The sequence below is a fragment of the Helobdella robusta genome (genome assembly GCF_000326865.2).
Source record: "Helobdella robusta unplaced genomic scaffold HELROscaffold_21, whole genome shotgun sequence".
Classification (NCBI taxonomy): Eukaryota; Metazoa; Annelida; class Clitellata; order Rhynchobdellida; family Glossiphoniidae; genus Helobdella; species Helobdella robusta.
Window position 1 is genome coordinate 2,426,015 of NW_008704124.1, and position 14,557 is coordinate 2,440,571.

At 33.6% G+C, this 14,557-nt stretch overlaps 2 protein-coding genes across 2 annotated transcripts; both read right to left on the reverse strand.

Moving 5' to 3' along the window:
- Positions 1 to 1,897: 1,897 nt before the first annotated feature.
- HELRODRAFT_171759 (hypothetical protein) lies at positions 1,898 to 4,104 on the reverse strand (the record flags this gene model as incomplete). The annotated part of the gene is made up of 2 exons (XM_009018434.1): positions 1,898 to 2,038; positions 2,944 to 4,104. The coding sequence occupies 2 exons, from the start codon at positions 4,102 to 4,104 to the stop codon at positions 1,898 to 1,900; spliced, it is 1,302 nt and encodes a 433-aa protein (XP_009016682.1).
- A 1,494-nt stretch (positions 4,105 to 5,598) lies between these two features.
- On the reverse strand, positions 5,599 to 13,920 carry HELRODRAFT_171760 (hypothetical protein; the record flags this gene model as incomplete). The annotated part of the gene is made up of 10 exons (XM_009018435.1): positions 5,599 to 5,940; positions 6,093 to 6,340; positions 6,404 to 6,521; positions 7,457 to 7,708; positions 9,127 to 9,261; positions 10,597 to 11,029; positions 11,893 to 11,962; positions 12,435 to 12,639; positions 13,517 to 13,602; positions 13,890 to 13,920. The coding sequence occupies 10 exons, from the start codon at positions 13,918 to 13,920 to the stop codon at positions 5,599 to 5,601; spliced, it is 1,920 nt and encodes a 639-aa protein (XP_009016683.1).
- Positions 13,921 to 14,557: the final 637 nt, after the last annotated feature.

The following is a 14,557-nucleotide window of genomic DNA, read 5'->3' on the forward strand; positions in this document are numbered from 1 at the left end:
GCCCACTTCACTCTACAACAGCTCTCACCTCGATGGTCACCGACATCGTAAACGGCCTAAATCAGAAGAGGCCAGCTCACCGAACAATCTTAACAGCATTGGACCTCACAAAGGCCTTCAATACCGTTAACCATCGCATCCTAATCTCCGACCTCATGTCATCATCGCTTCCACGGTCAATTGTCCGCTGGTTGTCAAACTATCTGCATGGACGCTCTGCATCAACAGAGTTCCGTCGACAATCTTCAAAACAACGCACCATTCGCTCAGGAGTGCCTCAAGGTTCTGTATTGTCACCAACTCTGTTTAACTACTACGTCTCCAAAATACCAAACCCTCCTCCAGACGTCAAAGTTATCTCTTATGCAGACGATTTTTCAATCTACACTACAGATGATTTGACACTTCGGCTCAATTACTACCTTCTGAAGCTTTACGACTTCTTCAATATCAGAAACTTGGAGATTTCCACCTCCAAGTCCACAGTCACCCTCTTCACCACTCACACTTCACAGTATCACTATCATCCAGCAATAAAAATAAATAACAATTTATTACCACTCGAACATAATCAAAAAATATTAGGCCTCACGTTAGACACGATGCTGTCATTTTCACAACACCATAAAGAAAAAGCATCCAAGGCCTCAATAAGAAATAATATTTTAAAGGCACTAAGTGGTAAAACCTATGGCCAGGACAAGGAAACTCTTTTACAGACCTACAAAACCATCGGTCGTTCAACAATCGAGTATGCCTGTCCTGCCTGGGCATCACTGACATCAGACTCAAGTTTCTCACGTCTTCAACGCTCCCAGAATGCCGCCCTACGTCTGATTACAGGTTGCCATGTGATCGCTTCAGAACGGCACCTTCATTCAGAATGTCAGATGTTAACGGTAAGGCAGCATTCGGAGCTAATAGCATCACAATTCCTACTCCTATGCCATAACCCTAGCCACCCGTGCCATCATATCATCATGCAACAACACTCTCGCCGCAACATAAAGACCACCCTCCTCTCCAAATGGGCTTAAACAACTCATGCGGTTCTACCAACAACCATAAATACCGATTCTCTGAAGTCCGCTCTAAAAATTTTACACAATAACACCATCAAAGTCGCCACAGAGACGTGTCAGTCGCCGTTGTTGTTGCTTGACGGATGGCCTCCACCTACACCAAAAATAGATCCAACAGAAGAATCACTTCCCAGGGCAATCAGACGGACCCTAGCCCAACTCCGTTCTAGCCATAGTATTCTTCTAAACAGCTACAAAAACAGAATCGACAGTGGGCACCTCAACATCTGTCCTTTCTGTAACAATCATACAGATGATATACCGAATCTGTTTAGCTGTCCACAAAACACCACAAAACTGCAACCAACAGACCTCTGGAGAAACCCAATTGCAGTGGCGGTTTGGCTCCGGCCTCGATTGGAGCCCTAGGGGTACCCCAGAATGGGGCAACAACAACAACAACAATACCAGTAGCAATTTTGGCGCAATTTTTCACTTGTAGTAGCAGTAGCGGCGCTCCTTTTCACGAGTAGCGTTAACAGCCCTGCTACTGTTACTCATATATTCAACACACTTTATTCCAGATTATTTGAGAAAGTAAAAACCAATACAAATCATGTCATTTACTCTCTACTGCCAACAATCAAAGCTAGAACAAACAATCATACTCCCACTCTATCAGCCTACAATGATGAAACCTTCATTCCATGATACCTGAAATATCTTAATGGGCAATAATCATCCGTCATTTATTTAATTTTTTTCTATTCTACATATTTTTTAAAATTACAAATTAATTTTCCTTATCATTAATATTAATATTATTATGTAAAGTTTATATAGCACTAATTCATATCCTCATGAACGCTTTTTCCTCACAAATTGCTTTGAGTTTTTTTTCTAAAAACTGCCTCTTCAATTTCATTTCTTCTTAATTCTTTTGGCAAACTGTTCCACATCATTGGGCCATACACTGCAAAACTTCTGGAAGCCATAAATAATTTCACCCACGATATCTGAAAATCATTGTTCTGGACAGACCTCAAAACCCTGCTACCACGATGATGTTGTCCTGCATAAATCTAATAATAGAATCTTAAAAGTAATTCTGTTTTCAATTGGCAGCAATGCAACTCACGAAATATTGGCATCACATAGTCATATTTTCCCATCTGAACTATAAGTTTTGCAGCCTGATATTGAATAAATTGTAACTTATTTATTGTTGACTTTGGGCATCCACTGAGCAAACTGTTGCAGTTCGGTAATCATCCCAACCAAACAGAAAAGCATGCATCAATGATTTTGTTGTATCAACATCAAGGAAGCCCCTTATGCAACCAATTTGCCAAAACTGAAATGAATTGTCCTTGACGAGATTATTGATATGTTGACGTATGTTTAGTGAACTGTCCAACCAAAAACCCAAACTTTTCACCACCACGATACTGGCACCATCACCGACCTAATTTTGACACCCATTACATCAGTCTTTGAAAGCTATATTAATCTGTTCATTTTCTTAATTTTATTAAAAGTTGCTAGACATTTTGCATGAGTCCGATTTTTTAAATAAAAAATAGATGAACTTTAAACAATTTCAACATGAGCTAGTGAGTGTTTGGAAAATATTACCAAACAAATTTTCTATTGATAGTCCTGTGAGTGGTAAAACATAAAAAAAAGAATGTATGTATGCATGTATGTCAGAAAAAGTAATAATGTGATGCTACAAAAAGAGCAAGCTATATTGATAGTGTTATTGATAAGTCTCATGTTGATAGTGGCTAATTTATTTGCATAGACAGAACATTTGTCATTAGTAACCATATAAATCAAATTATTTCAAAATTCATAACTGCAAACAAATTTTGAAATTTTTGAACAAACAACTAAGAAACATGCAAATTATTTGATTAACCTCATGCAGTACAGCATCTCTGAGTATATCATTGTTATGAATGGTATTACCATCAACATCATCTTCATCATTGCACAGATTTACATGCTGTTCGGTTGGTCTGCTTCTTGATGATCTTCTTGGTTTATTTAATACTGGTAAAGCACCGATGCTATCAGGTTGCTGCTGAGTGCTTATTGGCTGAATTTGTCTGTGATAAAATAAATTATTGTCCGGGCAAATATTGTCAGTAGTGAGATGTGGCTGTTGAGACTGAAGTGCTCCCAAGCCACATAACCGTTCATATTCCATTATATTTGAAATTTGATTGGGATCTAAATATCCAGATCTTTCTAAAGAAGTTGGAGGAAGTCTATTTGCATTAACATTGTTAATTCTTCTGTTATTTGAATTGTGGTTTGAGCTATTATTACTATCCATATAAGTGTCATTATTAAAACATGATTGCATGCTAAACCTTGTATCTAAAGAACTTGTACTAATATGACCCATTTCATCTGGCATTCTAGAAGTTGAAGAGTAATTTGAAACCAGTGGCATTTGAGATTGCATGCAACGTGATTGAGAACTGCAATTCAATTGAGATCTACAAACTGAACCATTAGAATTGGATGACCAATAATCTGGTGGCAAAGGTGATGGATGAAATGACAAAGGCATATTCCGAGACACAAGCCTGCTAGAAGTACTAGAGGGAATTTTTGGTGGTAACATTGATGCCCTACGGTTATTCAAAAAGTTATCTGGTCTCACAGAAAGCAGTTCAGATCTCATTGGCCTTAGAACATCTTGCCTTCTCTGCTGATTTTGTGATAAATTAAACGCATCAGGAGTCTCAACCAATCTGGTCAAATCAACAATATCCGTTGATGCAGGTCTTTTTCTTGCAATTTGGCTGTTGTTACTGTTGCTGATGAGGCGATCTAGAGTCACACTAGATTGAGATTCAACATCACTGCTAACAGCAACGCTTTGTTGTCGATCTTCTGATGTGCATGTGAAGGTATCGTTCATTTGGATAACTACTATATCAGAAGAATCAATGGTAACGGCCACAAGCCCTTGAATCTGTATCGTCTTATCATAACTCAGCCCATTTTTGCATAGCAAGGTGATGGTATCTGTTAATAGTTTCGTAACACGCTCGTGATCTGGCTTCATTTTATAATGTTATTCTAAATTTAGACAAAACTTTACATTAGTGGCCCAACGCAAACGAAAATTCGAGATAATAAGTAAAAGTGAGAGTAAGTTAAAGCGTAAATATGTCTAAAAGTGATCTGATATGAAGACTGTTAATTAATAGAATTATAAAAATATTTATGAATCAAAGAGAAATACTGAAAAAAAAGTTTTGAAAATAATAAATTAAAACATCTTTACAACTGTTATCAATTTAATCTGTTATTTAATTAATCAATTATGTAGGGTTAAAATCGTAATTTTTGAATGTTTTTAAAGATAAAGTTGATATAGTAGCATTGAAGTAATAGGCATTAAAATAAATTTCCGTGAAGTTATTCAAAAGTGTTTTAAAATGTAAATGATCTAGCAGATATTGAAATAAAAATCCATGCATTTTTTGCAAGCCTTTTAAAACACAATTTGCCTTATGTTATATTCTTTGAAAGAAGTCACGTCCAACTTAGCCTGCTGGTTTATTTGAATATTTATTTATTCATGATTAGATCCTGAAGCCCACCGGTAAAAACAGCATGTCGCGAGTTGCAGCTGAGCACAAAGTCTGTAATTAATTGGTACAAAAAAGTTTAAAGCTGAAAATCAAAAAGAGAGAAACATCAATTTGAGAGACGGGTGGATTTTTGGCGGGATTAAACGAGGTACCAGACATTGCTTTCTGGAGGAGGTTCTATGGCCCGGGATGCACAAACGTTATCACCATTAATAGTAAGATTGCACTAAGAACAACCATAGTTTTCGATGAATGGTGCGCCTACAGCTTGCTTAGGAATATGGGCTATATCCAATGGACCGTCAATCGTTCTCAAAATATTGTTAATCCAGTGGCGGATTAAGTCAGCGGGGGCCCTAAGCAGAAAAAAATTTGGGGCCCCCAAACTTAGTGTGTCGTGGAGAGGCTTTTTAACTTTCAATTATTTCCAACTTATAACTATGTAGGTGATATACATCTTTGAACTAAAAACAACTTTTAACGAATTTGAATATATTTTGTCGACAGAGTTGTTACAAACATTAATATATTAAGTGCGAAATTTTTAAAATATTAAACACTGAATTATTCAAATTAAATGTTCAAATTCCTTTTATTTACAAACACAACACACACACACACACACACACACACATATATATATATATATATATATATATAGTATGGAACGTGTCCGCGTTCATTTAAGGCCCTTCCAGTGCTTAGTGTTTCGGGTTTGTCTTTTTCCTATGGTGAACACCCTTCCTGGAATACAATCATTGCAAATATTTTTGTCGAGTGCCATTTCAGACTTCATGCTATTTGTGATGTGCTTCATAGATTAAAATTTGGTCAAATACAAATATATAAAAAAAAATACAAAATTTCTAAATAATCAAAAAAATATGTTTGACAATAATGTAATTCGAAAAGAAGATTAAAAGAAATCATTGGAAAATAATAATCGACAAACAACATTTTTTTCAAATAAATTTCTCCCTAGCTTTACTTCTTGCAAATTCATCAATAATTTTGGCAGTGTCAACACTATTCATTATTTCTTGTTCTATATACAGAACAGCTAAATTATTTAATTTTTGTTCCCCCATGGTACTCCTCAAATAATTTTTAATTCTTTTCAAAACAGAAAAAGATCTTTCACCAGATGCATTAGATAAAGGAATAGTTAAAAAAATTTTCAATAATATTTCAATATTGGGAAATGTGCATGACATTTCTTTAGTGGCTTTATAGATTCTCTCAAATGATAAATCTTTGTTATTACTTGAGTTATCTGGCTTATTCTTAATGGCGTCCTCATTTTCCTTCAAAAAAATAAAAAATGGTTTAGTTCATTTTCCAAATTACAAACATCAATGTCATTTCTGTAAATATTTTTCAATTCTTTCAATGATTTTAGTTTTTTTTCTTCTGACAAATTCCAATCAAGAAATATACGAAAATGTTCCAAAACAACCTTATATTTTTGAACTCTTTGTAGAAATTGTGTTTTAATACTATCGCATACGACATGAAATGTATTGATTTTAAAATTATCTCTAGTTGTAAATTTATACTCTTCTTTATTTTCATCAAAAAACGCATTTCTTTTTCTTCTGTTAAAAGTTACTTCATCTTCCTCACTAAAAGATTGTAATCCTGATAAATCGATTGCTTCTGTCATAACTTTTTCATAATCATTTCTGAAATTCTCAATAAAACTGTCTAATGATTTAAGTAGCATTGATCCTTTAAATAATTCACATTCTATTGATTGCAGTGACTTACTGGTAGAATTTATTCTTTGCAGGATACAATTCCAAATAACAGTCATAAGAGCGGTTTCGTATTTATTCATTTTTTTAAGTAGTGATGTTGCTTCAACTATAGTGATAGGTTTTTCATCCTGTCCATTGCATAGGTCAGTTAACGTTTCTTTTATTATTGTATATTTCAGTTTTAAAGCTAAAACAGCATCAGCTCTTGCTGACCATCTTGTATCTGATACCCTTTTTAACGAGAGAGACTAATCAACATCTATTTTGCTGTTCAGCATTTTCCAGCGATGAGTTGATGATGAAAAAAACGTAAACAGCTTTTGCACAAACATGAAATATTGAACCGCGGTGTTACAGCTCTCAGCAGCAAAATTTCCAACTAAATACAATGAATGGTTAGCACAAGGAATAAAAACCGCACTCGGATTATGTTCATTAATACGTGCTTGTAAACCTGAGTACTTTCCTGACATGTTCGAAGCGTTGTCAAAAGATTGACCTCGACAGTTTTTAATATCTAGACCAAATTTCATTAAAGTTTCTAAAACTTCTTTTTCCAAGTATGAAGAGTTGTGCTTATCTATAGGAACGAACCCTAAAAATCGTTCCTTTACCTTACCAGAAAATGAAACATATCTTATCACAATAATACTTTTCTTTTTCTCTTTCCTGCAAAAGCTGAGCATCAATTCTGCTCAAAGCAGTTGATCTTTTGTACAGAGTGCACATAGATGACATGTGTTCTTTTAAAATTTCATGGTCTGATAAAACAACTGTTATTGATCTCCAATTTTCAAAGCCAGTTATTAATTTGGACTTTTTCTTGGAGAAAAGTTTGCAAGGGTAACAATAAACGCACTTGCTAATTTCGGAAAATACCAGCCATGTTCTTTTTTCCAAAACTACGTTTGATTTTTTTTCTATAAAAATGATCATTAGAGAGCCCTCTGCTGTAGTAAACATCATCTTTTTCTTTAAACACCAATTTTAAGTTTTCTATATTTCCTATATTTTCTGGTTTATCTTTTAAAATACAGTCAATAAATGAATCAGACAAACTGACTGGCCATAAGGCTATATCATTAATTTCTTCATTTTTCTTATTATACAATTTATCTGGATTTTCTCTGTCTTCTGTTATCTCACTATTTTTTTCATCAACCTGATGTTCACTTTCTCCTTCTTCTTCCCTTTTTTCAACACTTATTGGTCTGTGACAAGGTTCAAAAGAAGATGTTGATGGCACAGGTAACTCGATATCGCTATTTACTAAGAAATATTTATGAAATGCATTTTTCTGACTTTCAACAAATTCCTGGATTTTTAAGATTTTTTTCCTTTTTTCCGCTCCACTTTGATTGATGTCTTTTCATTTTTGTACTATGAAAGAAGTAGTTTTTATTATATTAATTAATTAATTAATTATTAAAATATAATTACGTTTTAATAGCATCTATCTGCCAAGTTTGAATTTTAATATTGAAACAGTTCAATTAATTATAAAAGCCATTTGTAATTAATTAAAATGAAATTCATTTAATGAATTTATATCAAAAGTAAATAAAAATGTTTACCACTTAGGTACTTGAAGTAAAAGAAAAAAACAGTCAACTAAATAACGTTTTAGTTATTTGACCACAATACTTTTTAAAAAAATAACAACACGCGCTTTCAACAACAAAACAACGATACGATATTAAAGACAGAAAAGTAGGGATGTCCGAAGAAATATCACGGTGGCTAACGAAACGAATGACAGATTGTTTTCAAACATATTACTGTAAACTGCTAATGTTTGCAAACGCTTATTAACGTTGAATTCAGCATAGTAATTGAAAGAATTTTTTAATAATTTCATTATATTTCAAAATTTCAGTTATTTTTATAAAATAATTTTTTTTTACGGGGCCCCCTTTCCATTAATAACAAATATTATTTAAAATTTTATGATTTTTTTCAAATTTTGAAATTTCATTATATTGGAAAATTTATTTGAAGTATTTTTTGAGGGATAAATTTGTACACAGGGCTCCTTGGCCGTCCGGGGCCCCTAGCAGCTGCTCAGTCTGCTAAGCGTTAGATCCGCCACTGTGTTAATCAAAGAAATTCATTGGCTCTCACGCAAAATGTGGAATCAATGTGGACTAGATTGAAAAAAAAGTACATGTATGGTACCTCGAAAGACCTCAGGCCCGCTCACTTGTCAGAATTTGTTTGGCGTGAACGGTTAATGCCTACCTGGTAAATTGTCACGGCAGAAGTTATACTGATTAATTACAGACTTTGTGCTCAGCTGCTACTCGCGACATGCTGTTTTTACTGTGTGTTCCAGGTCCAATAGTAAATCAAACGAACCAGCGGGCTAAGTAGGACGTGACTTCTTTCAAAAAATATTACATAAAGCATACGCCGAACCACTTACAATGTTACATATATATTATCTATAATCTTCTTATGTTCTTCATATCTTCATCTATTGATTTGAAGCAGCCATTTTCGCCACAAAGGTTGTTTATACTTTTCACACGACAAACACATGTATTTTATGTGCACGCTCAAGCATCGCATCATATACGCTGAGTATAATAGCCATTGAGATGTTTGACTCAGCACATATTTAAACCACTGAGCCATCTCTCCGGCCAACATGCGACAACTTACGTCGTCTGCCCATTTACCGACCTAAGAAAGATGGACGGCTGGGTTGGCCAGGGGTCGGCTACCCGGATAAACCTGCAGAAACTGCAGGATTTGAACCAGGGTCTTGGGAGTAGTAGACGGACACGCTAACCACTCGGGCACAAGATTCCTATTGGGTGATTCTTGTCCCCATGACCACTTAGGTATCCTTTTTTGCATTGATTGTGCCTTAAAAATTGATAACATTAAGCCTTGGTGTCAACAATTTATTCGTTTCGACCAAGTTTGTTTACTACAATAAATCACGAAACATTATTTTTTCCGAATTCCTGAACGATAGCGTGAGAATGAGCTAGGCGACCTAAGCCTAGTGGCTTGCCGCCTGGTTTTTTTTAACGGTGAACGGGTTCGAATATGACAATTTCGAAATCAAAGAACATTTTTAAACACGCAACATTTGCGTGTTTAAAAATGTTATATATCTAAAGCATCACATTTATTATGTTTGGCATGCTTTATCATTCGGATATGACTCCACTAAAAACACCAAAAGCAAATCTCAAATCTCTTCTTCAAATGTGTATAACCAAAACACCTTTCCACATCTCCATAGGCAAGCGTTCTATTTTATTAATATATAAGCAAGTGTTTAATAAAATATAAGGATTTCACTATTTATGCTAAAAAATTGTCTATCACGTATTTGCTATCAAACCGGACGGTCAAATAGTATGATGGTTAACTTGAATGATTGAATGAGTTAATGACGATGGTCAAAGAGTACAATGAATGATTTAAAAGTATTAATAAAATACAAAGATAGAGATTCTAGAAATAGCATCAAGTTGTACTTGTTTAAATCGAAATTGTTTATACTCCATCAACATTTTCACTATTCACCACAGTATCTCAATTCACCTCCTAAGTTATAAGAAAATTAGTACCCAAACGAAAATTTTTTTTCCAAAACTTGTCTGTCTAATAACGCATTGAAAAGAAAATTTAAATTTTGCACCTCTTAATGTAGAAGATGAAGGAATGGAAATATTAACTTACTCTAAAAATTATCTAAATACAAATCTATTGTATTGTATCACTTGCTAACAGTTAAACGTGGCGATCTCAATTTCTTGGGAATACCACTAGAGTTTTGCGTATTCGAGGTAAACGGACGAATTGTCTTTATAAATCAGCAACTCCAAATTGATCAGCTACTGTGATCTGAACGTCACAGATGTGTCATCGATAGATTCATTTCTACACATTATGGCAAAGAAAAATTGAGAAAAAAGTTCAAAACTTTGTATATTTCTGTAAATTATCAATTTGAGAAAAATAAAAATTGAAATAAATTGATTTACAAACGTAAATATTTTAAAAAAGGTTTGGGGACAATTGATTCGATACAGTTTTACGATTTGTTGTAACATTAACAACAGAGACAATTTTTTTAATCGGTTTAGAGGACTGGAAATTTTCTTCTTGAGAAGTATCCTCAGAAGATGAAGTTGTTGAAGATGACGCGCTACTGTCATCTTCAAAAAAATTTGTTTTATGAGTTACTTTTCTTCTTAAACTACTGCTTCTGGGTGGGCTCCTGGTTTGTTTTTCATCATCGTTAAGTTGCTTGGAAGACGACACATCTTCTTTGGCAGTGTCTTTAATATCTTCATCGCGACATGACCTCTTTTCTTTTCTTAAAGTATTTATATCTACCCCATTGTTTACCTTTATTATGTCATCACTGTCATAACTTTCGCTCCTTGAACTTTCGTAATTTTTTTTAGATCTAGGGAGACATTTAGACCTAGATCTTCTGCGAGATCTTAAATCATTTTTGTGTTTACGACGTACAGATTTTGAGTTGCGATAATCATCTTCATCGCAGCTATAATCATACCGATGACGTCTTTTCTCTCTAGCTGAGTGTTTCTCATCCGTGCGATGCCTGCTTCTTTTTCTTAAGGGACTTTTTGAGCGCAAACTGTTGCGAAAACTGTAAAGAACAAAGTAAGCTAAATTACTTATTTAAAAAAAAATATATTTCTAATTTATTTGTGCCTTATCACAATACTTCCATCCATCTATCTTAAAAAAGACAACCAATATAGTTTATCAACAAAAAACAGGATATTGAACCTTTTTCAATTTTAGAACTACCTTTTCAACAACAACTCAGCGTGACGTTGATATACAAAGTTAAAATTAATGCTATTGTAAAGTTAAATTATAACAATCATTATTATAATTATCATCTTACAGTTGAATCCAATTAATGAATGTCTTGAATTTTTTTCTAACCATAACCGAGATAAATGCAGGCCTCTTTTTTAGCGGTAAACGCGTTATAAATTAATATAACAACTCAACAGTATTTAATATCCTTCAATAAAATGCCTTTAATTTTAAACAACTGTGTAAATCATAATTAAAAAAGAATTTCAGTTCCACGACAATTGTAAAACAGCGAAACCTAATAAATTATTTATTGAAGATCATTGCAACTGACACGCCTTTAAACGAACAGATTCTCAGCAAACGTCACGTTTTACATGACCAGCGCCGAATTTAGACAACTTTATCGTGGTGGCCTAAATAAATTTTTCCAAATTTTGAAATGTTTCAATGTTTACTGGAAGAGCCAAAATTTGTGGCTGACGACCTTTTTAACGCTTATTAGGTGATTTTTTCGTCAAAACAAAAAAGCACTTTTTTGGTTAAAACAATGAGTTTTCCTTACATTTAATACAAAAACTGCTCACAACGGCCCTCCCCTAGATCCGCTATTGTACATGACACATCATTGATTATAAAGTTCGACACTCTCATAGTGCTCTAATGTTTAGGTTTTGATCCTACAAAGCATACGACTTATAGTGCCTAACGTTCTCAAGCACATCTTTAACTTCTTCAACTTCTATAGATCTCGCTGAATTGAGTGTATTATTTTCAAAATTTCAAATAGAACTTTGAGACTGTTATTTATTTTCTCCAACGTTTCTACGATCCAGAAACCTTATTTTTAGATTTTAATGTTTTCAATGACCTAATGAATGTGTAACAAAAATGAAAAACTATCAAATCAGCTGTGTAACAACGGATAAACAAAAGATACATTACATTCATTCACAATTTAAATAAATTAAAATTAAATCCACTTTACAAACAGTTTTCAAGCGACTGATTTGAATGAAATTTTTGAAAAAGAAAACTTGGTACTCATTGTTGGACGACGATCTTCCCTGACCCCCCCTGTCACTTCTTCTCTCATCACAATGCTGGAATCTTTCAGCCCGGCTTCTCCTCACACTGATGACATTATACGATATAATCACATTAACGATCACCACTTCAATGAACGGATTATCAGACGTAATAATGACGTAAAAGCGCATACGTACCTGTTCTGATATCTTCCCGCCATCCTATGTTCAGCACAGTAGTAATTCTCAGGAAGGTGTGAGCTTGTCGGGAAGGGGGTGTGTACGGGCTGAAGAAAGAGTGGATGACCGGGTGGAGCAGGCATCGGTGGCGGATAAAAGGAAGGTACAAAATGTGGATGTCCAAGAAATGGTGGGTAAGTGGGCAACACATTGGGAGAACTCTCTGAAAAAAAATTAACTGTCCATAAAGTAGATCACCACCAAGATGTTCTCAGGTTAACGCTCATCAATTCAAATAAAAATGCGATGCCATTGCGTAAAAAATTGTTAAATGTAAAGGAATAAAATTCGCCCTAACGATAAATTCCATTGGGGGGTTGAACATATGAAGGCAACTGAAAAGAAATATTTTTCACCATTATTTCACTTAGGCAATAAAATGGTTGAAACAATATTTTTAAATGAAACACTTTGATGGAACTTTTATTCAACATAAAATTAAAAAAGAAACTTTAATTAGTTAAAGTTCAAAACAGGAGAACCAAAATAAATTGTGAATGTGTTCAGACATGAAAACAAGTAGTCAATTACTTAAAATTATTTAATTGAAATTAATATAAATTTTATTTAGTTAAATAATTGATAAACTTTAATTTAATTTAAGCTCATCGAATAAGATAGGTTTGCTGGATAGCTCATCCCAGAAAACACCCACATACCACATAATCCTTAGCTGGCTAGGTGCATCGGAAGTAGGTAAAAATTGTAATGTGAACATCAGACACCAACATGACCACCATCATACATTTGTAGCTGTTTCTAATTCTAGCATGCCAACCACCTTATAATAACCTATCCTACCTCATTTGTTTCATTTTCTGCCGTTTCTAAAATTTTGTACCACAAAGACCTGACTTGCATGTCAAATTCAAATTTATTTTGGTTCTCTTGTTTTGATGTTTAAGCTCAACAAATTTTTTTTCCAATGTTATGTTAAATAAATATCTATTAAAGTGAAGTTCAAAACTAACAGCAAAATTTAAATTTTTTCTTAATTAATTGATGCAACGAAGAAAATGAGGAAAATTGAAAGCACAAACTATAAGAGCAGGTTGTTGAAGAGATGTCTGGCACGCATAGGTTGCGGGCTTCGGGTGAGGGCTGTACGGCGGAGGAGGCAGATAAGCTGCATTGTTTTTAAAAGCATCTGTCTCCCTATCAAAATTATTCAAAAAATTACAACAAACCGAATGAAAAATTTGTTTTGATAGATTATTTAAAGTTTTTCAATTTGACAATTGAAAAACCGGCTTATGAGTTGATCATTAACCAGATTAACTAAAAATATCAATTAGTATAAGTATAACAATGTAACAGTATAACATTCAAGTATAACAATGTTTAACATTTCAATTAATTGAGAAACTGCTGCTTGTCATAACCAATAAACAACAAAAGCACCAATCACCTAACTTCCAATCAAAGCCATATTATCTTCCTCCATTTCAAAATAATGCAAAGTTATATTCTAAATGATTTTTTAACAAAAGTCATCTTTGTCTTTAGAAAAAACATTTAAAACACTGCTAAATGTGAATAGTTTGCCTCTTGAAATTGTTAATAAAAATTTTAAAAATTCTACTGAAATTCAAATAGTTGGAAGCATATAAATATTATTAATCTTTTATACTTTAGTTCAATTTTTGGAACTTCTTGAGTAAAAATGGAAACAGAACGAGGTGCTGCAGAAAGAAATGAAAATTACTGGTTTGGGAGGTTAGATGACACTTTAATGCAATGTGCAATTAATTTTTTCGACAGAAATCTTGAAAAAAAGCATTGATCCATAAGACGTGAGGAGTAGAATATTTCAAACAAGCCAAACTGATCAGGTTATCAATTCAAATAAAGTCAATTATAATTGAAATAATTAATTTCCTATTTGGAGATGACAATAGTAGATGAGCTCAAACGAGATAGATAGGTTATGATTCTGTTCAAATGAAAGACAAATCAACAAAAGTTTGTTGAGAAAGTTAAAGTGAGTTAGTGTAGGAAGCAGATTATAGAAAAATTGTATAATAAATCCTCATTTCGTTGTCATTAGTGAGTGTTTAGATAACATGTTAAGCTAAACTACA